Source organism: Pantherophis guttatus, chromosome 1 (assembly GCF_059756535.1).
Source record: "Pantherophis guttatus breed Tessera chromosome 1, ASM5975653v1, whole genome shotgun sequence".
Taxonomy (NCBI): Eukaryota; Metazoa; Chordata; class Lepidosauria; order Squamata; family Colubridae; genus Pantherophis; species Pantherophis guttatus.
The window spans coordinates 323,187,077-323,214,666 of NC_142063.1; the positions used below are offsets into that span (position 1 = coordinate 323,187,077).

General features: G+C 38.7%; 1 protein-coding gene and 1 long non-coding RNA gene across 7 annotated transcripts in view; one reads left to right on the forward strand and one right to left on the reverse strand.

Moving 5' to 3' along the window:
• Window positions 1-1,485: 1,485 nt before the first annotated feature.
• Window positions 1,486-7,197, reverse strand: LOC117667645 (uncharacterized). 2 transcript variants are annotated; one of them, XR_004592086.3, is made up of 5 exons: window positions 6,388-7,197; window positions 5,893-6,073; window positions 3,748-3,781; window positions 2,687-2,871; window positions 1,486-1,629 (listed from the first exon to the last, which is right to left on the reverse strand). It is a non-coding gene; the product is annotated as an uncharacterized LOC117667645 (long non-coding RNA). The 2 variants fall into 2 exon arrangements; XR_004592087.3 differs by having other exon boundaries at window positions 7,064-7,159.
• A 142-nt stretch (window positions 7,198-7,339) lies between these two features.
• The window catches only part of MAPRE3 (microtubule associated protein RP/EB family member 3), a 30,421-nt gene continuing 10,170 nt past the window's right edge, over window positions 7,340-27,590 (forward strand). For 2 of the 5 annotated variants that reach the window (XM_034421160.3, XM_034421161.3), the window contains exons 1-2: window positions 7,340-7,516; window positions 26,370-26,497. In XM_034421160.3, the coding sequence (XP_034277051.2) occupies window positions 7,356-7,516; window positions 26,370-26,497 (289 nt within the window). In that variant the 5' untranslated portion in view covers window positions 7,340-7,355. Of the gene's footprint in view, window positions 7,517-9,824; window positions 9,957-25,456; window positions 25,736-26,369; window positions 26,498-27,590 lie in introns of those variants that run through there. The other 3 variants (XM_087888795.1, XM_087888794.1, XM_034421162.3) reach the window with 3 other exon arrangements.

A 27,590-nucleotide genomic window follows, 5' to 3' on the forward strand; every position in this document is an offset into this window, starting at 1 on the left:
ACATAGTACCACAATCTAGACCACTTTCTGTAGACTTGTGCATTTCAAGCGGTAGCGAATCAAGAGGAAAACTTCTTGATAATAATTTAAAATTGGGTAGGCATGTGGTAAATGGTAATATTTCAAATAATAATTCATGCCGTTTAGAATTTTATAAATATATTTGCATTTTAATTTCTGTTATTCTCTCATATACATATAGAGGCAGATCTTTTGCCAGCCTGAAAGCTCTCTTGTCAATCTAGTATTGCCAGTTTCTAAGCTTGTCCAATTAAATCCAGAATATCTTGTCAATACGGGTACTAGATCAGGGAAATGATTCTTAAACCAGATTCTCTACACATCCATACTCCAACACTGATTTACAATCTCATGTAGACATTTGCTCCAGTCCTCCGCCCAAGTATATCTTAATGTGGAAAATTCCTTAAGATGTGGAAACTTTGACCACTTGATTCATAATTATCAGTTCCCAGGCTGGACAATGTATTCATTGATTGCTTGGCATTTTTCAAACATTCCCCTCAGAAAATAACTAAGGTTCCCATCTGGGATTGCCCTGTAGTAATGGCCTTGGAAGGGGACTAGATCCCCTTGCCCAAGTAAATAAGGTAAAAATTGATGATGGGTTTACAACGAATAGAATAGAAATAGAATAGAACAGAATAGAATAGAATTGAATTCTTTATTGGCCAAGTGTGATTGGACACACAAGGAATTTGTCTTGGTGCATACGCTCTTGGAGTACATAAAAGAAAAGATATATTCGTCAAGAATCATAAGGTACAACACTTAATGTAGTCATAGGGAAACAGTCAATATAAATCTTAAGGATACCAGTAACAAGGTTACAGTTGTAAGTGGGAGGAGATTAGTGATAGGAACAATGAGAAGATTAATAGTAGTGCAGACTTAGTAACTAGTTTGACAGCGTTGAGGGAATTATTTGTTTAGCAGAATGATGGCGGTCGGGGAAAAAACTGTCCTTGTGTCTAGTTGTTCTGGTGTGCAGTGCTCTATAGTGTCGTTTTGAGGGTAGGAGTTGAAACAGTTTATGTTCAGGATGTGAGGGGTCTGTAAATATTTTCACAGCCCTCTTTTTGACTCGTGCAGTATACAGGTCCTCAATGGAAGGCAGGTTGGTAGTAATTGTTTTTTCTGCAGTTCTAATTATCCTCTGAAGTCTGTGTCTGTGTTGTTGGGTTGCAGAACCAAACCAGACATAGAGGTGCAAATGACAGACTCAATAATCCTCAGTCCTCTCAAACAGAAGAGACAAGATAGTTTCTTCTCAAGGAGGAAAGCCTGTAGCATGGCACATTGTAAGTTTCTGCCTTAATGCAGCCTCAGAAAATCTTCGTATCTTACAACAGTGCTTTTTATAGTCTCGTGGAGCCCCAGACACTTGGGAACAAAGAAGTGCATTCCACACACTGAGCCAAATTGTGCAAGTGTCTTTGAAATTGAGTGATTTCAAGCAGAAAGCAGAAGCTGATCACCTTTATATTCAGAAACTCACATACCACACAACTATATGTAGCTTGTCCTGTAGAAAGGTTGCTGCTCCTTTCACTGGCTCTGCTTTGGTCTGATGAATTCAGTAGAACTTTCTTTTCTATGGTTCATTTCCTAGAGAGAAAACACAGCATTTATAATTGTGTTCATCCTTCTATCTTTCCTGCCCTTAGAAGATCATGCATAGAGCGTCTCCTTCCATGATATGAACTCTTAAGAAGGAATGGGAGACCTCAGTGGAAAAATGAAGCAGCACTTGTATGCTTTCTCAAGGCATGCTCTTAAAATATGATCAGAATAGCATAATTAAGAGGGAGTCTGGCTTATTCTGAAACATAACTATAAAAGAAAACGTGTATGCACAAAACATCAAAAAGTCCTCTAAGCAGATCCAAGTGAGAGACTGCAGCTAAATTATTCATTAATAATTGGAAGTTAAGAGTCTGTTTCTGTGACTAGAAACAGAACCCCGAGTTCATCAGGGACATAACGGTCTCAGTCCTACGAATACTGCCTCTTTGGGATTGAAAGGCATGAAATTTCTTTCACTTTCTCTTCTTTTTTCCTTAGGTTTAAATTTCACTGGTTCTGCTTTTATAAATATTCTGGAGTCCCATATGATGAAATATTCTGGAGTCCCAAGGGCAGACCAAGGCAGTAAAACTCTCTGAACTATCTATGTTGTGCTACACTAAGCATAAGATCTCTATACAATCGGTCTATGTGGATCTCTACCTTCCATCACCAAACAGTAAACACTCCCCCACCTCCAATTTTAAAGGTTATTTCCCCACCATAAAATGACAAAATGGCTGTAGTCACAAAATATTTAACCTAGATTACTGAATTAATCGATTTGCTGAGAGTATACAACACAATAAACCATAATCTAATCAAATAAAACATGTACACACTAAGACAGACAAAAAATCCAAAGTTAATACTAACCAAACTGCATATTTTTATTAATTTTTATTAAATTTATGCCCCACCTACCTCACCACCAAGTAACATACTGTGTGAATGTGCCTAGCACTTTATATGTTCAAGTTTTATACTATGCAAAACAAAGAATGCCAAATGGAAAATTCAAAGAAACATAAATAGGAAAATAAAAGAATTCAGAAGTATTCTCATTCATTCACATATTTTTGTACTTCTTAAGGCCTACCCTGATTAGTGCTCTCTGTGTTTGGACAGCTAAAGCTTGCAGGTCTGGGTAGGTCTTGTTAATGAACTCTTTCCATCCTTTCTATGTATTCAGCCTAGCAACTGGGTGCTCAGCACCAGTGTTTTCAGTTTCCCTGTAAGGCTCCTGATGTAGCATTACTCCATCTCATTCTATGAATTCAGCCACTGTAAAGAATAGAGAAATGGCCTTGAGAGACAAGAGGAAGATTTACCCCCATCTTATCAAATACTTAGGAGGCAGTGGCTTGGCAGCACAAGAAAACAACAACCAAGGACTTAATAGCCACCCATCAACTCCCCCATCTACATCTAAAAAGCTACACACAACAGGCACCATATAAATACCACACACAGAACAGCCCAAAGCACACAGAGAAGTTCCCTGAGGATGGGCACCAGCAGGAAAGGAGACAAAACCTCTGGTCCCAGTGACTGACCCAGGGTGGATCCTGCAACATTATCCTGGGACACATATTTGCCTTCATTTGTTACAAGAGGAAGAGTTGCTACTAAGGCAAAGGCCAGATAAAAGGAATCTAAGTTTGGGGCAAAACTGTAGAATGCATAAACAACTCAGACAGTCCCTTCCTTAGTTCACACGAAAGTAAAGGGTGGGACTGTGCTGACACATTCAGATTTGCAAGATTCTGTCAGTATAACTTTACAATAAAAGTAACATTGGTCCACATGATTTTGGTTTCCTAGTTAGCCTTTAAAGGCTAATAGCCATCTAGAAAAGTGTTGCTGCCCCGTTGCCAGATAAGCTCACCAACTCTGAACTTTGAGTGTCTCAAATCTGGCTCTATACCAAGTTTGACCTTTCCATTTCCCTCCAACTTGAATTCATAGAAGTGAAAGTCTAGCAGCTTAGTTGTATATGCTTGCTGTGTTGTAACCGGATACATTTGTGTTAGCCTGTCATTCAGGAAATATTTATTTTAAACTCGCTCTTCACAATCATCATGAGAAGTCACTAAATAACAGCAATTTTCTTCTGTCCATTGTTCCTCTTTCAATAAAGTGGATGAGCATAAGACATACCTCTCAGAAATCAGATTGCTTCAGGGGCTTCTTCCTAAGCATGAAAAGAAGTAGATGTGTTCAACATGGAAACAATTGTAATCTTACTCCATTATCAGCCCTGGCATTTCTTCAAAGTTCTAAGTATAATAGCAATAGCAATAAGACTTATATACCACTTCACAGTGATTTACAGTCCTCTCTAAGCAGTTTACAGAGTCAGCATATTGCCCCCAATATTCTGGGTCCCCATTTTACCAAACTCGGGAGGATGGAAGGCTTGAGCCCAGTGAGCTTCGAACTGCCAAATTGCAGGCAGCCAGTAGGCAGCAGAAGTAGCCTGCAGTACTGCATTCTAACCACTGTGCCACCATGGCTTTCATGTGCAATATTAGAATTTGTTATCTGGATATTATCAGGATGTGTTATCAGGATTAGCCTATCTGGGCTGCAAATACCCAAAGATGATCAATGATAGCAAAGAAGTGCATAAAACTTTGCATGTTTTGGTCCCATCTGCTTGGTCATCTAGATATTTGTAATTGGGGATGACAGCCCTAATAAAATGTCACAGTGACTCCATGCAAACTTGGAAAATCCATCAGCTTTCAGTGTACCTGATATATTTGCCTCCAAACTTACTCAGGTTAACGTTATCTCCATGAAGCAAGCATATTTTTCAGCATTCTGTCTCACTGATCCATCGAACGACATTAACGTAATTTTGCCAGCTCATTACGAACATCAGGCAACCTCCTTCATTTTTCTTGCTGCTGTAACTTTTTCTCTAATAATAGTGTTCACCTCTGTTTTGAATGCTATGGCTATGCTATGCTATGCACTGTCTGTAATCTACAGGCTTTGGGCTGCAAACCTGTTTCCTATCTGCAACACCTTAAAGTAGCTTCATGCTTTCCCAGGATCCTGCAGCAACTATAGAGGGAAACTGCTTGAGCTCAGGACCAGCTGCATCTGTGTATATGTTTTAGACAGTGTGGTGTTTGTATTCCTTCATACTCTGAAGCACTATTTGGAGACTGAATCCAAACAATTCCAGTGTTGGTAACTTATACTCAGATCTGTTGTTCAAGAAAGAGAGAAACAGGCTGATATACACCACTTCTGAGTATTCTTTCAAATGGAGATATTTAAGGTTAAGTATTTTCCTGGTATCTCAAAATATTGACGGGAAAACCATGCCCAAGGACATGCAAGATTGTAGAGAAAACAGACACAAACATTCTTCCTGTTCTATTTGGTGTAGATAGGCAAAAGAGAGGACTGCAGTTGCCTTCCAGGTCTTAATGAAGAGAATGCTTTTATCTTCTACTACAGATATTTAATGATGCACTACCTGAGTTAGATAAGAACCAGGGCTTGATTTTTAACACTGCCCTTCTGTTCAGTTTTGTTTTGCCGTGCTTATTGGTGATAAAAGGGACATGAAGAGATGGCATGAGGGATGAATATTCTGCTTCTCACAATTTCTGTTTCCAGAAGTATAGATAGTATGACTGTCTCCTCCACTCTTATTCAGGGATCCCATTGCTCTATTGTCTCTGCACCAGGAGTGTTGGTGGCTGTGTTTCAAGTGAGCAGGGCAACTAGGTCTTTAGTTTAGTTTAGTTTTTTTAAAATTTGATTTATATGCCGCCCTTCTCCGGAGACTCAGGGCGGCTTACAGTGCATTAAGCAATAGCCTTCATACTTTTGTATATTTTATACAAAAGTCATCTTATTGCCCCCACAAACTGGGTCCTCAATTTACCTACCTTAGAAAGGATGGAAGGCTGAGTCAACCTTGAGCCTGGCAAGATTCGAACTTGCTTTAATTGCAGACAGCTGGTGTTAAATTACAGTGCTTAGTCTGCAGAGTTATCCAGGCTCTATAAAGCTCCAGCTCCATCTATATCTCAGAGCTCAAATTACAAGAGAATAGAAATGACCAGACTCCGTTCTTTTTTTAGGAAGGACCTGTGTTGTTTCCAATGTTACTAAGAGGAGAAAGAGTTGGAGGCTGTAGATTTACTCAGGGTCTCCCTGCCTTTTATCCCCTAATCCCACAAATGAATGCAAAACTCAGGCAGAAGACAAAAAGCTAGTTTGCAAAACTGGGCTAACAAACCAGGCCCATCCTTTTCATTCAAATGCATTCCAGGATTTCACTTAACCTCCTCAGTTAGAAAGGGAATTCTATCCCCGTTGTGGTGGTTAAGTCGAGGACTACCTGTACCAGTCTTGATAATTTTCTTTCTGAATATGAAATTGTTGGTCCTTCCAGCATTGGCTTCCAGTGAAATGGTTAATATAAAATCCTTTGTTATTTTTCTCAACCAAGATAGCTGTCCTGTCCCAAAAAAAAAGGTTAACAGGATTAGATTAGCATGACTTCACTAATATCTGAATAATTTATAAAAACTTTTATTTTATCATGGTTTATGATGTAATACATCAGCCTTCAATACGATACATTCCAGATGTTTTGGGACGACAATGCCCAGAATTCCTAAGGCAATCAGGTGGGAGCTATTCTACCCTGGCATTGGTATGCAACATAGGTTTCTACAATTGTTCTTTTAAAAGGCAAAAAATGTGAGCTGTTTCGTCAAAAGGCTTTTAACAGAGGGGAATGTCATGAAACATTATCATCATAATCATCACCTGGCTTTTATGAAGATCCACCTTTTTCCTTGTCAACTTGTTTTCCTCTTGTTTCTAACTTCAGCCATGCATAGGTCTTGTTTTGCTCTTACCAAGTTTGAAATGACATATCCTAATTCCACTTTTTCTATTTTTAAGGACAGAACATTATCTGACATTCCTCTAGGCTGCTGGTAATTTTTCTTTTAATGTTTGTAGGTCAGTGGCTGGTGCTTCCGAAAGAGGTTCCCATTAGCAGCCAAGAAAGATACTGCAGATGTCAAGGTGTACTAAGCCTAAATCAAGCCATGTCTTTGGACAGCATTTCATAACTTATAGGATGAACTGAACATGATTTCAATAGAATTTACATATGTACAGAAGCATACAGTATACAGAAGTATTTTGTCTATTGCATTACAATGCCCACTGCAGTACAATGAACTAAAATCTCTCAAACTGAGGATTTACAATTTCCAAGGCGGCTTCAACTATTGTTGAATAGACAGAGTATATATCTTCCAATAAGATAATTTTTTTCAGGGTTATGCAGTCTGGAAGTATTTTTTTTAAAAAAATAGACGGTGTCAGGAGTACAAAACTCCCAAGTTCTCGGTGTTTTATTTTTTTAAATCCGTGGAAAAACTGCTAAAACGCAAGAGAAAAGGAGGCTCGGATCACGGTGAAGCGCTTTTACCGAAAAGAGGTGGCTACAAAAGACAAGAGCGGGTTCGTCCTGCGCGCAAGGGCTCACTTGAGGGATCTTGCCACAACCGGGATGGCGATCTCTCTCGAGCTGTCAGAGAGACACCGCGCGAAGAGATGGGCACTGTGAGGGCAGCGTGTAGGCGGGACTTCTCCCGCCTCGGTTGTCATGGGAGCAGCAGCAAATCACTCGTCCTCCTCCCCCCTTGTGGTTGCTATGACAGCGGGAAGGGCGGGGTTGAAGATGAGGCCTAGCCATCCTGTGCTTGTTTAGGGGGCGGCGCATGCGTGGGAGCCTCCTCCCCCTCCCCGCAAAGCCGACCCTGTCGGTGCGGACTCGGAGGAGGAGCCGCCGCCGCCTCTGCTATCGTAAGAAGTCAGGCCGGTCGGCGGGAGGGCAAAGACGGAGCCAGCCAGCCGCCGTTGCCGCGCCGCCGGCACCGCCGTGAGTGAAGGGAAGGCGGTTGGGGAGGGCGACAACAACAAGAGGGAGCCCCTTCCCGCCGCCTGCGGGCATCGGGGAGGAGGAAAGTGCCCCGTCATGGCCCTCCTCCGCTTGTTCGGGGGACCCTTTTCGGTCCCCTTTCCCGAAGGGCCGCCGCTTGCGAGGGTCTTGCCGCCTCAGCTCGCCTTTCTTAAGGGACCGGCGTGCTGTGGTCTTTTCCTTAGTGAGGGGCCGCGCTGCCGCTCGCCCTCATCCCGCTTCTGCTCCTCGGAGGCGGCGGCGGCGGCGGCGAGAGCGCGCTGTCGGCTGGAGCAAACGTCCCGGCCGCGTCCTGATCCTGCCTCGCCAGGTGGGGACCTGCTTGCGCGCTACAGGCCGCCGTGACTCGGCAGAGCGTCCTCGGGGATGGGGATGCTGCTTGAGAACTGAGAGAGACAGAGAGAGAGAGAAAAGGTGGCAAGGCGCGATCTTCCCCGGGCAGCCGTGGAAGAAGCCGGGGGGGGGGGGAATGGGAATAAAACCAGCTTTCTTTGCTGCGCCACGGATGTCGCTGCAGAAGGAGCACTCGGACTTCTTGCCGTGGAAGCCGGGAAATTGAGTCCTTGCGTGTCTCCCGGGCTCAGCCTCTGTCTGCAGTTTCTAAATTTGGGGTGTGGACCATGCGGGGATTTCTAGTTGGAGGCGCAGGAGTTTCTTTTGAGTCTTGCCTGTCTCCCTGCACTGACTTCTCTCGCCAATGTCCGGGACTGAAGGGGAGAATTTAGAAAGATTGAAGTTGGGGAGGGGAAAAAAAAAAAAGTCTGTTAGGAAAAGTAAAAGTCCCAAGCCTGGCATTCTGCAAAACTGGATGCAAATTAACTTGAGTAGGTTCTGAACGTCCCAGTGACTTGTTTTTTGCGAGGCCATTTGTGATTTTTTTTTTTTTTAACCAGCAAGTCATCGATCATCGGTTGTGGGATAGGATTATATTCCTAGCCTTGATTAGAGATATGTGAATATATATGCCTTGTGTAATTAAACCAGTCCGCTCAATAAGGACTTGTGTATAGAGCACATAGACTCATACATGATCTAGCGCATAGGTACGGAGGTCACTGAGTAACTCTGTAGACTTTTGGAATGCAGAATGGCTGGTCCACTGGGTTGGATGGCCTAGAAAATGGTTTTTTATTTTTGTGACTGTCAAGTCACTCATCAGGATAGTGCTACACAGATACAGACAGATGATTCACATATTTTAGGAGGTGCTGGTTCAATTTCATCCATCCTAAAGTAAAAAAAAAAATTATCCCACTTTCCCAAATCCCAGTTAATACATTCCATCTTCCCCTTGGAAAATAGGTGCTTATATTAAATTGTTATAGGCATGATGATTTTATTTAAAATACACATTTATGCACGCACACACACACATCAATAAAATATTCAGAGCAATGCAACATCTGGAAATTGAGATCTTTTATGAGATATTCTGGGTACATATAGTAAATACTGTATAGCCTGGCTATGGAATGAATACATTTACTGGATTCTCATGTATTGAATCATAAATTAATTGACAGGTTGGGATTGATTAATATGCTAAATCATACAAACACTGAAGCAAGTTAAGGATAATTTTTGTGAATGACTCATGCATATTTATTGTATTTTTGTTTTTACAAACACGGCCTCTGGGAATTGAGGAAAACCAAGTAATCTGTTGACAAATTTATCCAATACTGTTCACTGTTTTCTACTTTTTGACGGAAGTGTCATTGCATGTGTGTGTGTGCACTCACACACGCCTTCAAATCATTATTGACTCCTCGTGATTGCCTGGACAAGTTCCTGTAAAATTTCGGAAGTTGTTGGCTATTGCCTTCTTCCTAGATCAGAGAGAGAGTAACTGGCCCAGAGTCACCCAGCTGTCTTTGGGGTGGGGGTGGGGGAGGTGGTATATCTTATCTATCTTTGGCATATTATGGCAGACTGTGAGCTGGAGCACCATTACAAGCTGGAATCGGTCATTTCTGGACTGAATTTGCTTACAATACGGGTAGTCCATATGACCACAGTTTGGACTGGAACTTCCGTCACTAAGTGATCTGGTTGTTAAATGAGTCATGCCTGACTTTACAACCTTTTTGCCATGATTGTTAAGCAAATGTTCTTAAGTGAGTCTGGTTTCTCCCAGCTTGCTTGTCAGAACCTTCCAGGAAAGGTTGCAAATACAATTGCATGAAGCTGGGATGCTGCAACTGTTGTAAATACATACTGGTTGCCAAGTAGCCAAATTTTGATCATATGACCACAGGGACTCTATGACAGTCATAAGTGCAAGGACTGGTCATAAGTAACTTTTTTCAGTGCCATCATAACTTCAAACAGGTGTTAAACAAATGATCATAAACAAATGCTACATACGCTGGTCAGCTTGGCAGTGTACCTGATCTCTGTGGTAAGTAGATGAGGTTTCATGACAAGAACATTGTTTCTTATAAATTCTGCAAACTTACTTGAGTGAATGCCCTATTTTAGAATTCCAGCATGTCTTCTCTGTACTTGGTGCAGAAATCAAGAAAAAGCATGGTCATGATTACCTGTCAGATCCCATTTGATGTGGCTCTAGCCTTCCTATAGATTTCTTTTAATTGTATTTTTCATGATATATCTCTCTCAGTTGTTCGTGCCTGGTACTTTTTCTGGCACTTGTTTTTCTTTGTGCTGTGACATAAGATACACCAGGTTCTCCTGATTTAGGCTACCCATTTCCCTGCTGGACAGGGGAATGGGGCCAAAAGGTCTTTTAATCCTCCTTGGGTGGGGGATGTAAACTTATCTTACAAATACAGTATTTGAGTAGCCAAGTAAATCTTCTCTGTTGAGTGTCTCTGATGTGACTGTATGAACTAGTATATGAACACACTTCTGAAAAACTGATGTGAGAGGTCTGCAATGGTTTCATTTATATGTGTGGCTGTTATATTTCTCCTTTGACTTCTTGCTGTCCTTTGATAATTGGTTCTTGCTTCAGTTATGTTTAAATGGTGATAGGGAAAGGCTTCGTACCCTGCTGTGAAATGGTTCCAACTATTCTGTATGACCTGTCTAAAACTCAGTCTTGATCACCCTAGTATTGAGCTGCCATAAATATTTATGAGACTGGTTGATGGAATAATTGGTATTTAAAACTGAGGTGTTTCCTAAATGAGCCTTCCTGACTCTGCCTGGCACTTAGTGTTTTGGAGATAAATAGCTCTGTGTATATTTGGCTAGTTATTTTCTCTCGGATCCAAAGATGTACCCTCTTGACCAGTTTTTGAGACTAGATTCCATTTGATGATGTCTCTAAGAAATCCCATTAACTTGATACAGCCTAATAACAGGAGATTAAAGAAAGAAAGGAAAATAGTGGAGAATGAGGTAGGTTTTTAAAATGTGGGTATCAGATATAGTTGCTTGAAAAACTAGTGTTTGCTGCACTACATTAAACTTACAAAAGGAAGAGGAAACTGGAGAAAGGAACAGAAAATTTTGAAACAGTTTAAAATACAGCTTGGAAGGTGCACTACACGTCTTGCTGAAGTATATATCTTTTCAAGAAAGTAACATAAGAGTTGTATGCTCTATCTTTGAACAGGCCTTTGTAATTTCAGATTTTCAAGGCAGCTGTAGATTTTTTAGCTCAGACTTTAAACAGCTGCTAATAAATATCTGTCTGATCTTCTTTAGAAAATGTTCAAGAAATTTCTCAACCTCCCTAGGCAGCTGCTTCAGCCAATCCTTGCCTCATCCTCAGTTTCTGCCTCTTTTTCAGCAATGTTTACAAAACTTGGGATAGGCAAAATTAAGCACATCTTGCAATAAAGAATTTGAGTTTTGGAGGTAGTAATTAAGTAAAACTTAATGCGAAAGGCACTGAGAGATGAACAACTAAGGAATGTGGTTCATTTCTACTCTGTGCTGACCTCAAGAGAGAAATGCTGACAGTATAAATTAGGCTAAGCTGTCTACATGATTTACTGGTGCTGGAATTTTTTCATCTTTCTTCAAGCTGGTTGCAAGTCAGTTTTGACACCCGGGCAGTGATGTCATTGTGAAGGACATATTCTGGACTGTATGATTGTGGACAGGGTGGATAAAAATCAATGATTTTTTTAAAAAAAATTCAAAAAAAACAGATTTTTTGATTTAAATCGGATTTTTTTGATTTTTATTGAATTTATTTTAATAAAATCTTTTGGGGTAAAAATCTGTCATAAGATAGTTTTCTATTTAAGATACATAAATAATTTAGTTTATTCAGCATGAAATGGAGCTTAGTTATGTAGCATGAGGCTGTATATTCTGCAACACTGGGACTATCGGTGAGTCAACAGTGGGTCAAAGGAGTAGCAGAGATGACAGTTGTTCTTTAAAAATTATGATTTAAATCGAGTTGATTTAAATCAAGCCATTTTACTAGTGATTTAAATCATGATTTAAATTGTGATTTAAATCAACTTGATTTAAATCAAATCCACCCTGATTGTGGAGTCTATTAAGGAATGATCTGAAGACTTTTCTTATTTCCCACTGGGGCTGCAAAATGTGGGCCTTCTATTTTGAGAAATATTTTCTCAAGCTATGCGAGACTGGAGAAGAGGCAGAACACAGAAGACTCCCAATGGTACTTATAGTGAACATCAGCCACTTTTTCTGTAAGCAGTAAAGAATGTCTGGATGCATGAGGCCATTGCCATTATGGTAAAATGCTAGATGCCTTTTCTACTTGTGCATATCATAGCTAAACATCCTTTCCAATTTCAGTTGAGTTCCAAAGTGTTACATTCTAAATTTCTACTTGGTCGATTATTACCTGGGCAATTCACTTGATTGTAATAAGATAATGTGGAGAGATAGCTGGAGATCTACTTAAAAATGTTAATGTAATTTTAGAATCAATGGTTACAATTTGTTTAAAGTCACAGTGATGGCACTTTGGTTAATTCTAAGACTAATTCAAAGCAGGACAATCAACTACCAATCCCAAAGGTGCTTTCTGAAGAGGCAACTGGACTTTCTGGCTTTTTCTTTGAAGACATTTCTCTTCTTATCCAAGAAGCTTCTTCAGCTTCTTCTTGGATGGGAAGAGAAATGTCTTCAAAGAAAAAAGCAGAAAGTCCAGTTGCCTCTTCAGAAAGCACTTTAGGGACAACCATGACCTGGATGACTGAAAATCTCCATAGACAATCAACTACCAATGTTTCTATACATTCGTGGCAAAAGCTGCTGTTTCAGGCTTCATTTTAAGATGTGGCTGCTCACCTGTAGTTCCATATGAAAAGAACTACAATCTTTGTCTGAAGGATGTAATTCAGCAATTTTTGAACAAAACCAGTTAACAGTTTGCACACACCAGTTTGGCCACGGCAGTTGCTTAGTTGAGCTTGAAGTTCTGTGGCCTTATACAAAAATTCTAAAGACAGCTGCATGGGTTGGGAAAATTCCTGTTCCTTACTGTTACTACTACAGTTGAGTTATTTATATAGTCTCTTAATTACAACATGCTTGGTCTTACCCCACAGCCCTGTCTGAGAACATTTTTCCTTTCCCAGCAGTTGAAGAGAGCCTGATAAATCATATGATAAATACACAGAATTACACTCTGGATTAGGTCAATTTGCCTTCATTCTTAAGTCAATTTAATTAAACTATCAATTGTGACCCCAATATCTGTTTCTAAGAGAGTCTCCATCAGCTCAGATTCAGAGCATAGGCAGTGTCTCTGTTATAATAACGACAATTTATTTTTACTCTACTTCTGTAACTAATTTCCCACCAAAGAGACCCGTTTGCTCAGGAGTCAAAATGTTTTAGAAGACCAAATAAACAACCTGTGTTATATCATTCCACTATACATACTTTTGCCTCTAGTGATACTTGCCTGAAATCTCAAACCTGGACTAATTCATTATTTCTTTATCTATCAAAAAATAGGTCCCTTCAAAGAGCTGTAATTTTTCTCATTTCTAAAAGCCTTGTCCTTCAGTTTCTCTCATTCTTTATAGTGTGTGTGTGTGTGTGTATAAAGTTGGGATACATATTGAGATTTTATATATATATTGTCTGTGTGTGTGTGTGTGTGTGTGTGTGTGTGTGTCTGTATATACCTGTGTTTCCCTGAAATTAGGACCTATCAAAAAAAAATAAGCCCTAGCTTGGTTTTTCCGTGTGCACCTAATATAAGCCCTACCTCAAAAATAAGCCCTGGTTAAGACCCCACCCACTCTGTCCCACTGTCTGGTTGTACAAGGTGGGGTGTGGTGCATTTGACTTTTATAGCTGCCCATCTCAACAAGTGACTCCTGGTGGTGTACATTATAAAACATTAAAAGTGTACAATATAAATAGCATCAAGTAAAGCTGTTCCTACCCTAATACAGCCAGGAAATGAGGCCCTTAACACACTCGGGGGTCCAGGCCTGGGCCCACAACCAATTCTTCACACTTTACGAAAGGTTAACAGTGTTGGGGTTGTATTTGAAGGGAGAATATTCCAGCAGGGGATACAGAAGAGAAGGCACGTCTCCTGGTTCCTGCCAGCCAGCTTTCCTTGGCTAACAGGACCTACAACATGCCTCACCTGCCTAACGGCATATAGGTGTAACAAATTGTTTCCCAGCCATATGTTTTCTCTTTGTTCAGAGTGCTGCAACATGCCGCCTCCTCCTCCTCCAACAAATAAAGAATTTTCTTTGGTTGCTTTATAACATCATGTTTATCTTACAGTCTGCAGTTTGTCTACAGTAGGTCATGTCTTAGTCTTCTTTAGTTTATCATAAGTAGCATGTTGTCTACTCTGGCCTGATAGCTATCTTTTGATTAAACAGCCATTGGTACTCCAAGAGGGCAAGGATGGGTGAGAATGGAGAGCACTTTCTGAATTGTTATTCCCCTGCCATTTTATAAGTTCCAAAGCTTTTGGGCATGGGCAGAGTACAGAATAAATAAGTAAATAATAAACAAATGAGGTTAATTAGGAATATAAATGATTTCACGAGACTCAGTCTTTACCCATTCTGTGTGTCTGCTCCTGATTGGGCCTCATGTTTTTTCAATTGTTTTTATATTAAAAAAATAAACATACTGTAAATATTTGTTGGCCAGTTACCAACATGGTTAAGATATTGAAAATAATACAAAATACTGACAATCCATGAGCCACAAAAATATGTCTGTTTTACACCATAGGCAGAATGTATCTGTAAAAAACATGACTATGAAACACATGATCAGGAAATTCAAATTTGAATTGCTGGGCAAAAGAAATAATGTTCACGTGACGCCCAAAACTTCAATCCTAATAATCAAATTTATATGGCTGCCCTTCTCATGGGAAATGATTCTGGATGGTACACAACAAGCACAAATCACTGTGAGGTAGGGCTACTACTTCCGAGTAGGAAGATCATATTCTCTATGCCATGCCAATCAATTTCATGTCTAGTGAGGATAACCGCAGTGTTTGGAGTAGAATGTACTTTGATCTGAGGCCCTGTTGGCATACATTCAGTGTGCAGATCAAGTGGTCACGCTGGATGGTATTCTGACCTGAGATCTGCAGAGGTTGCTTTTCTGAGCATAATGTTAGTCTTTTCCAGACATTTCATGAACAACACTGATTAGAAACACGGTAGGTCATTATTTTCCAACTGCCTGACCTGAAAAATGGCTGAGAAAATCTATAGAGAAAGTGATTGAAGATTACAGTCTGTCTTCTAAAGCTGCTATTGTCTTGTCCTGCTCCCCTTCCTGAGCCTTTAATTGGAATAACTGTGTAATAGTGCTTGGTCTCCCCCCTGAGATTGATTTCTGGCATACAGCCAAATTCTGTTTGGTTTCCTTTGTTAAAATGCATTTCTTGCTTTGTGCCACCCATTTGAATGTTTCTGTCTTGGGAGTTGCATAAGCAGGATAGAGCAAAATATGTGACTGCTGACCAGTAAGAAAAACTTCACCATTGTTGAGTGGGAATGAATATAGGAACTGTGTGAGTGGCTTGGAATATGCTAACTGAAAAGCCTCTGCTGTGTGGCAGCTAGCATTCTCTTGCTTTTATGATCTATTACTATATACTGGATTAGCAGTGGAAGACAAAGGTAGGAGAAAGCCACGCTAATAAACACCATTCAGTAGCCTCTGGCTCCAAACCAATGGGTGCCTGGGATCTGGACTGATGATATATCTTTTTACAAGTTGTTTAAACAAAAGCAAAATTCTACAGACAAATTTGTTATGAAATTTTATGGAAAAGAATCTACTCCATAATTTGGCAAATGTGTAAATAAATCAAATTCCTAAATTCCTAAATGAAACAAATGAAAATTCTATGAACTGTTGCAGGATTTATCCCTAGTCCTGTTAAATGCCAAATCCAACTTCTATTTCTGTCCCCATAATAATTAAATAGGCAGCACTACCATCGTCAGGAATTAACAATTGTTTTTCATGAGCAACGATTCATTTTCCTGCTTGCCTTCCAATGTGATACAGTACATGCTATCACCAGTCATCAAAGCTCTTTTAATTTCAACATACAATTCTGCTTTATTGGTTTAAACTTGAATTTAAACAGACTAGGCTTCAGGACAGATTGTGGTCTAGTAGCAGCAAATCACAAAACAAGCATTTTTAAAATATAGTTAAGAGAATATTTCCCATTGTTTTGAACATTTATGGTAAGACATATTCAAGGCACTTGCTCAATCTCTCAACTTTTGTAGGTCTTGTTAAGGTAGATGTTGTCCACTATAATCAAAAAGGTCATTCATTTGTTTGCCACTCACATTAATCCTTAGATGCACCTTTATGTCCTGGGAAAACATAATTATCATCTAAATCAATTACTATATAGAGGTAATCCTCTTACAACCACAATTGAGCCCAGAATTTATGTGGCTAAGTGAGAAATTTGTTAAATTTGTTTTGCCCCATTTTATGACTTTTCTTGCCACATTTGTTTAGTGAATCACTGCAGTTGTTAAATTAGTAACACAGTTGTTAAATGACTCGGGCTTTCCCACTGACTTTGCTTGTCAGAAGATCACAAAAGATGATCACATTACCCCGGGACACTGAAATCCCTCATAAATACGAACCAGTTGTCAAGCATTCAAACGTAAATAACGTGACCATGGGTCTACTGCAAAGGCCATAAGTGAAGAATGGTCATAAGTCAGTTTTTCAGTGCTGTTATAATCTTGAACAGTCACTAAATGAACTGTTGTAAATTGAGGATTACCTGTACTTCCCAATTATGTATAGAATTACATATTGAGATGGGTGGCTAGAGAAATAAAATTAAATAGAGATACAGTTTTGCTGTAAGATAGAGTTTTGTAAGTTTGTATGTATGTACTTGTGTTTGAAGGGAAAGATAGCAGGCTAGAGTCTCTTTTGAGGCATGATATCTCCATGAGTAAAACAATCTGAGAAGCTGTTGAGGAACAAAGCACTAATCTTTCTGTATCTCTGAAATAATTTGTAGAAACTTTCCCCTGGAAATTTCACATCATTGCCAAGTGTAAGCAGGCCTCTCCTATTCCCCAAAAAAGAAGTAATATTTCACCTTTTCTCTTGGCTGAACATTTCTGCTTGGTTTTCACAAAGGAAATTGGTGTGATGAACTAGGACTCCCCTTTGCTTTTAATAGGGGGGGAGAGAGAGTGAATGAAGGAAGGAATGGGAACTACAGCAATTCTGAATCCACAGCTGGGAATAATAGTGGCAAAATTCCAGCTATGGCAATGCCTGCAGCTGTCCAGTACAAACAAGCACCAAGCTCATCTTCAACCCATTATGCTCTATAGCAGCATGATTGGACAAGGTGGATTCAATCACTAATTAGATTTCCGAGTTAAAAAATGAATAAATGATTGAGGTAAACTACTGTGCCTTCCTTTCAGGGGTTTGAGATGTCATATGCAGCACTCCCTCCTCCAATTTTCCCTCATAATATGGGTAGGTAATCCTCAATTTACAGCAGTTCATTTAAATGACTGTTCAAAGTTACAATAGCACTGGAAAAAGTGATTCATGACCATTTTTCACACTTATGACATTGCAGCATCCCCCTGTCACGTGATCAAAACTCAGACGCTTGGCAACTGGTTCATATTTATGATGGTTGCAGGGTCCCAGGATCATGTGAGCCCCTGTTGTGACCTTCTGACAAGCAATGTCAATGGGGAAGCCAAATAATCATGTTACTAACTTAACAACTGCAGTGATTCACATAACAACTATGGCAAGAAAGGTCATAAAATGGGACAAAACTCACTTAACAAATGTCTCAGCAACAGAAATTTGGGGCTCAACTGTGGTCATAAGTCAAGGACTACCTATAATCGTACTGTGAAGTAGCATAGGCTAGGGGTGAAGTGACTGGTCCAGAATCACTCAGTGAGCTTCCGGGGCTGAGAGGATTTGCATTTGGACCTCCAAAGTCCTAGTCAGACATCCTAACATTTCCACTGCAGTATCTAGCAAATTAATGGGCTTTAATTTAATTTGTTTAAAATTTTCATAATCCAGCACAGGTGTTAATGCCCATTTTATCCTAAAGTGTTAACTAGAATCAGTTTTAAATAGTGTCAGATTTTGTTTCTTATAGTCTGGATTCTTTTATGAAAGAGGAACATCTGTTCATTGTTTTCTGATAACTGCTAATTCTTTTATCAGTGTGAAAAATAATCCTTACAAAGAGCTCTTTAACAGCATCTTTGCCTAGTCTATGATTTTCATAAGATGGCACTGTTTTTGTAAAAATTAGTAATGTCTAACTTGTTAGTAAGTAGTCTGTGGTAATTTTTAAATAGTTCATAATAGAGGGAAGGGGCATCTAAGATATTGATTTTGTAACAATGAAAATATGCTATAATAAACATTTACTTTGTTCTTTTGAAGGTTGCATATATTTGTCTTTATGTAAAACTTTCAATAAAAATTCTATATTTTAAAGGATGTATTCTAATTGTCCTTTCTGGTTTTTTTATTATTTTAAGGAAATTGTTTTTATCTGTTTTTAAATTCCATATCATATGCGTCAACAAAACCCCAAATTTTTACATCTCCAACAAAGCAAATCTGATGTCTATCCTCTGAAGTACATTTTTGGAGGTGTCCAATATTTTTTTAATGCATTTTTAGATAAATCAACTTTAACCTTAGGTTCGTTGATACCAAACATTTTAAAAGAGATGAAGTTATTGATGGGGCATTACAGAAAATTTCCAAAATGTCCACTTTAAAAATCCTATTCAGCTTTTGGTAGAGATATGTTACCGGTTTTACTTCTTTCATGAATACCATCAAATAAGAGAGTATTTTGGGATTACTTATTTATTACTTATTTATCTTGGATTGCTTGGATTTTGGTTGCAGAGATCCAAGCAGGCATGGATATGTAGGAGCTCTTTCTGCCAGCCACCAGAGATGAGAGGGAGGGAGTACTCTTGGCAGGTAGCAGCACCTTGCAACCCTGCTGGCTGTCTCACTGACTTTCTGGGGAGGCTGGCAGAGAAAGTTAAGGGGTGATCTTATGATTGCAGGGCACTTGGCAATTGGTTGTAAATGTGCACAAATTTCCAAGCAACCTGATCATGATCACATGACTGCAGAAGTATGTGGGCGATATGATGTTTCCGAGGCCATAACTTCAAATAGTCATTATGCAACCAGCTGTTAAGCAAAGATTAGTTGTATCATTGTTATTCATTATCAACATATTTCCTTTTGCCAACTTATGTAATAAATGCTAAACAATTAATGCATTTCATCCACAATTTCCAACCTCTCCTCTTTCTCTTCAATGCAGTCCTTGTATAGTAATATTTCTAATAGTTCCTGTCAAAATCTGCTTTTTTAAAAAGCGTGTAGTTTCCCCCATGTGTTTGTCTGCTGCTTTGAAAGATTGTGCTATTAAAAAAGGGAAGATTTTGGCAAAATTGTAATTGAGTAAATTGTATTTTAACTTGAAAAATTGTATAAGATAAGATATGGCCAATACTCTGTTCAAAAAAAAAGATGCAGGTGAATGTGGGGAAAATTCAATAAAACTTGACTCAAAAAAAAGAAAGAAAGATTGTGCTATTATTCTAAAGGACAGCCAACTATGCCTGAATATTTTACTCAGGTTCCAAAATAGTCTCATCTGTAACAGATTCCAGAGTAAGCCACCTCCTTTCAAATGAAAAAAACTCAGGCAAGCAGCTGTGTCAATTTGTAGTACTCTTCATTGGAACCTAAAAGACTCTGCACAAGTGCCTACAATACTTGTAATGTTCTTAAGCTTGTATGCTATGTGGCTCGTTCAGTGCAACATGTTAACTATTTAAACTGTTAAAGTTTAAATAGAGCCGAGGTGGTGCAGTACTGCAAGCTACTTTAGCTGACTCCTAGCTGCAGTTCTCATCGGCTCAAGGTTGACTCAGTCTTCCATCCTTCCTAGGTGGGTAAAATGAGGACCCAGATTGCTGGGGGCAATATGCTGACTCTGTAAACCGCTTAGAGAGGGCTGTAAACACACTATGAAGCAGTATATAAGTCTAAGTGCTATTGCTATTGCTAAAATTGCTCAAGAAAATACCGTATTTTTTGGAGTATTCACCCAAAAGGGGGTGAAAATTTAGGTGCGTCTTATACAGCAAATGTAGCCCTGCCCACCCACTGGCCCCCACCCTTTGGCCTCTGCCTCGCAGCAGTTACCTCCTTGCAAGCAAACAGCAAGAAAAAACAGCCCCTTTCAGCTTCAGCATAGGTTAATTAGCACAAGTTGATTTGATCATCCTCCTGACTCTCAGCTGATTTGCTCTCAGCTGTTTTGCGCAGGGCTCTGCTGCTGCAAAGAGTGCTGGAGCAGATTTTTTTCCCCCTAGCTATGCTGAAAAAACAAAACTGAAAGTAAAGCAGGCTCTTTGCTATGACAAAATGAGGCAGGGAGAGATTTTCTTTGCTCACCAAAAAAGGTAGGTGCAAACAATGGGAAATTTAGGGAAAAAGAGAAGAGTTCAGGATTTTAAAACACAAAAGAAAAAAAAGCTCTATTTAACTAGGGAATTGTAATAATTGAGATACTATTAATTGTATATTTCTGAAAGCAGAAATGGTTAAGTTGTGGTTTGGAGGAATATATGGGGGAAATTATTTGGTTTATTATTATTGGTAAATATAATTAATGGATTTGTAAGAAATTGGATTGCATGGAAATAATTGGAATATTCATGTTCATATTGATTAATATACAAAAAAGATACTTATAACTAATTGATTTATATAAAAATGTTGAATTTGTATTAAACAATTGTAATATTAAATAATTAACCAATGTGAGGATGGATATAAAAATAGATGACAATGGGAAGGGGTATAATATAGAATAGAAGGGAAAAATTGAATTTGATTAAGATTAGAGATGAGGATGAAGGGTAATATTGTTTTTTTAAAAAAAAATAGATGAGGAATAAATATAGCAAAAAGGAAATATAGAAATTGTAAATTTAATTGAAATGACTAAACACTGTTTAAATTTGTGAACCAGCCAAATACTCTGTTCAAAGAAAATACATTGTATGTTTGTATGTGTGTTTGTCTAAAAAATAAAAAAAACCTTTTTTAAAAAAACAACCAAAAAAGGTAGGTGCGTCTTATACTCCGAAAAATACGGTACTATTCATATTTGATTTTTTTCCCCCCCTTATCCTCAGTACAATAAGTCAAGGTTGCATGGTGAACTTTCACTGCCAAGACTTACAGAGTAGAAGACAAAATTGAAAGGAAGTTTTTTATACATGCAATACGGTAGTTGATAGGGAACCTCTTACAAAGTTCTTTTCTGAGTTACCTCCATCCCATTTCAGTGGGCATGCACACGTGAAAATCCTGGATTGCATCTATTATAATTTAGGACATATGTGAACATATATGGATACTTTTACCAAACTAGGTAACATCATCAGTGCTATACTAGTTTGGGTAATAAAACATCTGCAAGAAAAAAAACCAAGCTCACAGAACACCAAGGACCCCTCATACTTAATATTACTTCCTCCTCCTATTTTTGTTTTTTACAATAGCCTGTATTTTACCAGACTTAGGATGTTTTGTACTGAATATTTAACCAGGAAATAATAGTGAGGCTGTGTGAAAGTGATACTGTGCTTCCTTTTTGCATAATGGCATTCTGTGGAAGTACAGTAAGCCTTTTGCAGGCTAGAGAATGGCTCCAAGGGAATTGTTTATATTGTAGTAGTTATCTCTTAGTGATTTCCCCCGGCTTTATTCTGCTGTGGAAAAGCTTGGGTTGAACTCTCCCAAACTGCTGTTTTTCTCCTAGAATCACTTGCAGGAAACAGACAGGCTTGTGTTACAAATCATTGTAGTTTGTTTCACCTGATATATTATTCTGCTGATGCTGCCAAATGCCAGTTGCATAAAAATACTGTCAGAAAGAGATATCTCTGCTGTTTTTAAGCACCCTAGAAGAACCTGACTGATCAATGAAACCATCTTAAATTCACACCTGATTGCCACCTTATTTATTCAGTTTACTCCACCCTCACCCCAAGATTATCATAGGGCTTCACCCACCCTTTTCAACAAGGGAAGTATTGACTGAGTCAATATTGATGCAGTGTGTTCAGTAACATTAAGATATTGTACATTGTTAGGTATAGTTTAATCAGAATCTGTTAATGTACTGATAGGATGCAGAGGAAGTTCAGATCACGTATATTACAGTACTGCAGGATTACAAGTAGTTGTAAAGTGTTCATAAAATTATTTTCATCACAGCAGCTGTCTTTAAGATTCTTTTGCCTCTGTTTTCTGCTTTCATTTGTATCCCTTCATCTATGTCAACCATCAGATGTGTGAAAATTGTTGTCTTATGTTATGTGACTTTCTTTCTAGAGTGAGCTCTTAAAGCATGGTGATGGTAGGTATGGATTATGGACTTAGCCAGTGGCTTTCTTTCATTGCAAGCCAGTTTGTGTTTGGAGTTTGCCTTTACAAGAAACACTAATTCTATATACAAGTATGTCCTCACTTAATTATGGTAATTGGGACTGATATTTCCATTACTAAGCAATGCAGTTGTAAAGGGTGATGTCATGTGACCGCACTGCTTAGCAATGGAAATTCTGGCACTTCCAGTCACCATCATTAAGCAAATCACCATGGGTTGTTAAGTGGGACATCACATGGTTACCATTTGTGATCTTCTGCCACTTCCCTATTGATTTTGTTTGTAGAAGCCCATCATGTATAGCAATCATATGACCATGGAACTCTGCAACATTTTAATTATGAGCCAGGCACTGAATGTAAAAAGGCTTACATAAGGTAAAAAACCCAATCTACAATAAATCAAAAGATAATCTCAGGGCCCTCTACTATCATAGGATAGTTTGTAGGTAGAACTGTGATGTAAAAAATAAAGCAGAGGGTTCATCATATTTTTATATTTAGATACACCTGTAAGCAGGATTCTGGGCAACCTCTCTCCTAATTTATGAGGAATATTTGTGGTGGTGTTAGGGCTATATATTGGTGGGGAATGTAAATGGGTATGTTCTTTTTTGCACTGACAATGTAATTTTGCTGGCTGAAAACCTGAATGATTTGCAATGAATATTAGTTTGATTGAATGATGCAACAGTGAGAATGGATCTGAAAAGGATTGTAACAACAACAACCAAGATAATTGTGTTTTATGGGATTAATTTATTGCAATTTATAAACAATAAAGAAGTGCAGCAAGTAGATAAATTTATATAACTTGGTAGAACACTTTTAAGAAATAGAAACATTGACCAAAAAGTGGTAGATAGACAAGTTAATATGTGCTCTGAGAAATGACTATTTGTCAAAATAAATGAAAATGGTAATGTATAGACATTTGCTTTTGCCAACTCTGTAATGTAAAGTGTGAGTGGGTATGTCTGTTGTGATTGGATGAAGTTGATGAGATCATTAAAAAGGAAAGTGAGAATGTTAAAGAAAAAATAATGTACTAATCAATGTAAGCATAGAGGTGGTCTGTTTATATGGTTGCTTAGGAGTTGACACCAATGGCACAGAATTAGTCAATCAATTAGTGCAGGTATATAGAAGCAAGAAAGGTTCTAAGAATTTTGTTGGTATATTAAAAAGAATCTGGATTTCCTACTTTGTGAGGTTGCTTAAAGTCTTGGCTAGAAGATCAAATGTACCTTATTGATTGCCACTGGCCCATGCTGGACAGAGATGTTCTGCATGTGCCTAAAGTAATTGATTATAGATTTCAAGTGCAGTCAGTGCCTTGCACTCATACCTTTTGATGCCCTTCCTGACACCACATGCAGTTTGCAGCAGATATTTTTTCTTTGTGCCCTACGAGAGAAGCATCTGCCGCTACCTAGGATTGAACTCTCAATCTTTCAAGTGGGAGGAGAGTTTCTTCACCACTAGGTCACTATGCCACCGAGGAATGAGAATACTGTTTGTGTTAAATACTGCTCCACCACAGTTGGTGTTTGAGTAGATGCAAAAACAGCAAATGTCCTTCTTTTGAGGCATAACGATATGGTTTCAGTTTTCCCATGTTTCAGCACTTTTTTGGGAAGCTGTTTTGGATGTTTATCCTAATACCATTAATACTCTTATGACAGTGGTCTCTCTCTTATGTTCCCCATAACAAACATGCTGAGGTCAATTTCTCTTGCTGCGTGATAGTGTGAGAATATTTGTTGAACTATTTCCAAAACAGTAACAGGGATCAACTTTTCATTACATCATGTTCTTGCTTTTTTTAATCATGTAAAAAATAAAGTGTATTATCATTCTAATAAATCCCCTCCTTCTTTCAAGGTTTGGTGACAGATATCTGTCCAAGAATAGTTATAGAAACAGTTGTGTTCTGGGAAGGACTTAGGCTAAAAAAAAAAAAACACTTTGATAACAAAAGAGCTGCTAGAAAATGTGATGAGCTGTCATCCAGGAAGGAAGTTGCTGTTTTTCTGCTGTTATAAGCTATTTGTGGGGGACCAGATCATTGCTTGTTACTGCTAATGATGGTGGAAAGCCAGCAGCCTGTAGTTGACCTGTGAAGATAGGGAGGAGCTAGAATGAAGGAAGTAGTATAATGAGCCTCTGCCCAGGGGCATTTGGGTAAATAGTTTTTGGCTAAGCATTCTGTGCAGACCCTAGGCTTAAATTTGTTACCCATGGCTGAAATTCAGATCCCATGCTCCCAAGATGTAAGGACCAATTTTCCCCCCTTTTTTTTGCATGCGATGGGGTGTTTTTGCCAATTTTGCCAACATGGGTGGAACAGAAATGGTGCCTCTGTAGAAACTTGGAATGGGATCAAGCAGCATTTATTTATCCTGCTTGACTTGTGGAGTAGCTGCAAAGAGACAGCTGTTTCTACTGGGGCATAGCCAAGATACCAGTAATGTTTAGTCTGCTGTAAGTTTGGAGAAAGACTTCCATTTATTCTTGGAAATTGGGAATCTGAAATGGTAAAAGAGAGAATTCCACCTTACTGTCAGATTTAGAAGTCTTTCCTGATTAATGAAATGGACATCCATTCCTAGGATTTTTTTAATTTTTAATTTTTGCTATTCCAGAAGTAAGAGAAACTTGTTTGCTATTTTTGAGTGTTTAGTAGTGAGGTGTCAGTTCTGCCATTTGATTGGCTAAGCAGGTGAAAGGCTTTATGACACACCCAGGAATTTGCTATCACTTTCCTAGACTAGTCTTGCTCGAACTACATGGTGGTTGGAGATAGGTTTGGTAAGAACCTCTGTATAGGTGAATAAATAGGTTTACTTGAGCCAATCTCAAGAGGGATAAGTGGGCAGAAGGTAGTCTTTCACCTGTAATAAGATCCCTCTGTGTTTTTCTAGCCACTAAACATTAACTGCTATTACTACTTCACTCTGCAGGACAGCCTAAACATGCCTTATATTTGATCTCAAAGAACAACTGTGCACTCTTCAGCCTCATTGTATTCATACCCTGTGACCAGCAGACCAGCGTAGTACACACTAGTGCCTTCTGGTGGCCCAATTAATGTGTGCAGACAAAAACTGGGCAATGCTGGCCCAAGGTGTGTGACTCCGTGGGATGCATCTGCAGTTGTTTGCAAATCTACAGAAGCAGCTTCCTTTATGAAAAGCAGAGGAGTAGAAGCCTTCTCATGTTGAATGGTCAAGTGTAAGTCTGATGAACAGAACTTGCACTGAATCAGAGGTGTTAGTGGTGATTGCTACAGTTTTGAAGACACGAACTCACCTTTAGTGGTTATGTGTTCTGATTTCCATAGGGTATGTTCTGGGATCACTGCTGTGAGCTTTCTGTTTTATTTTATCTGGGTTTTACATGTAATAAAAAAAAACCTCTTGGCCTGTCTCTACAGCACTTAAAATGACGCTTCTGAATCTTGATGTGATCCTTTTTACACTAATCTCCATCTGACTACCTCTTTCTCTGGTTGATTTTTAAATGTCACAGCCAAGAAATAAGGCTGTGAAATAGCATGCAAGTACATTCTTCCAGCTTTCCCTTAGGATCAATATATTAGTGACATAGCATGGATGGGAAGACTTCTGGCCATTTATTTTTTCCTTTCCTTGCTTCTTTGTTTGCTTATGTAAAAAGCTCAGAGACTAGTGCAGAGAGAGCATGGCATAAACTTGTGTGCAAAATCTCAATTCTATGACATTTCAAATTGAGGTACTTGAGGGACTAGGTGCTTGTCTTTCTGGCAAAGCTTAGGGTTTTAGACTTAGTTTCTTGCTTTCTGGTAACCTTGTGATGAATTAACTCCTGCTTTCCCTTCTTTTTACAGTTGGGGCATGGCCGTCAATGTGCATTCCACGTCTGTGACTAGTGAGAACCTGAGTCGTCATGACATGCTAGCATGGGTCAATGACTCTCTACAGCTCAGCTACACCAAGATTGAGCAGCTTTGCTCAGGTACTGTGACAGGAAAGAAACTCTCTAGTGAAACATTTTATTGGAAAACTGTTTCACTGGAACCAAGTTCATAATAGCTTAAATGCTCCCTGGTAGGGAAGAGCAGGATTTATTTATTTATTGAGCTTATAGCTTGTTGCAATACCTCTTGTATATTTTTGCAGATCTGGGGTGCAAAAAATCTGGATCTCCAAATGTAGCAAAGAAGTAATTAAAATAATGGAGGGCTTTTTTGTCAGCTTCTAGTGTTAGTCTGGATTTTTGCAACAAGACCTATTAGCTTTAAAAATACTTGGGGTGGTATCTGCTGTCCAATATTTAGGGAAAAATGACATAAAGTCTTAAAACTACTACTTAAAATACACATAATGCATACTGTATGCATTTAGCAATCTGCCTGTAAAGCTCAGTGAAAAGATTAACACAGCTGTTGGGTTGCACAACTTGAAAGTTCAGTTGCAGGACAAAATATTTAATATATATGCACAATGCATATGCATTTGGAAACTTTCCTGAGAATGAAAGCCCACATCAGAGAATATACAAATACACATTATATGACATACAACAACCATCCACTAACAAGAAAATTTAAAAATAGCTACAAACGTACATATCAGGCAGGTTACATCTTTTTTTTAAATCTCCAGTTTGTTTTCAGTTTAGTGTTTTATCAAGAGCCCCATTATGTGGGCTCAGGCTGTCATTTCTCTGAAGGTTGAGGGAAGAAACTAATATAGGCACCTGCCATTACTAAGTTAGAAAAGTCCAGCACAAATAATCAGGTTGATACTTCATACTGAATCTCGTTCGTAGGTTAACAAAATACTATTGCTATATAACATGCTATAACCAGACAAATCAGAATATGGCTCAATTGGATAGTTTTATTTATACAAAATGGATAAGATGGGGTCCCATAACACATTGAAATGCAAACTACACAAACCCTTTTTAGCTTAGCATGTTGTATAAATCTAGTCAGCATGTTAGTATATGCATGATGCAGAGAATGTTGTACTTCACATAACTACGCTCTAATCTAATTGATGTAAGTCAATTCTCCCCCAGTAAAACATGTAGACTTTGATTG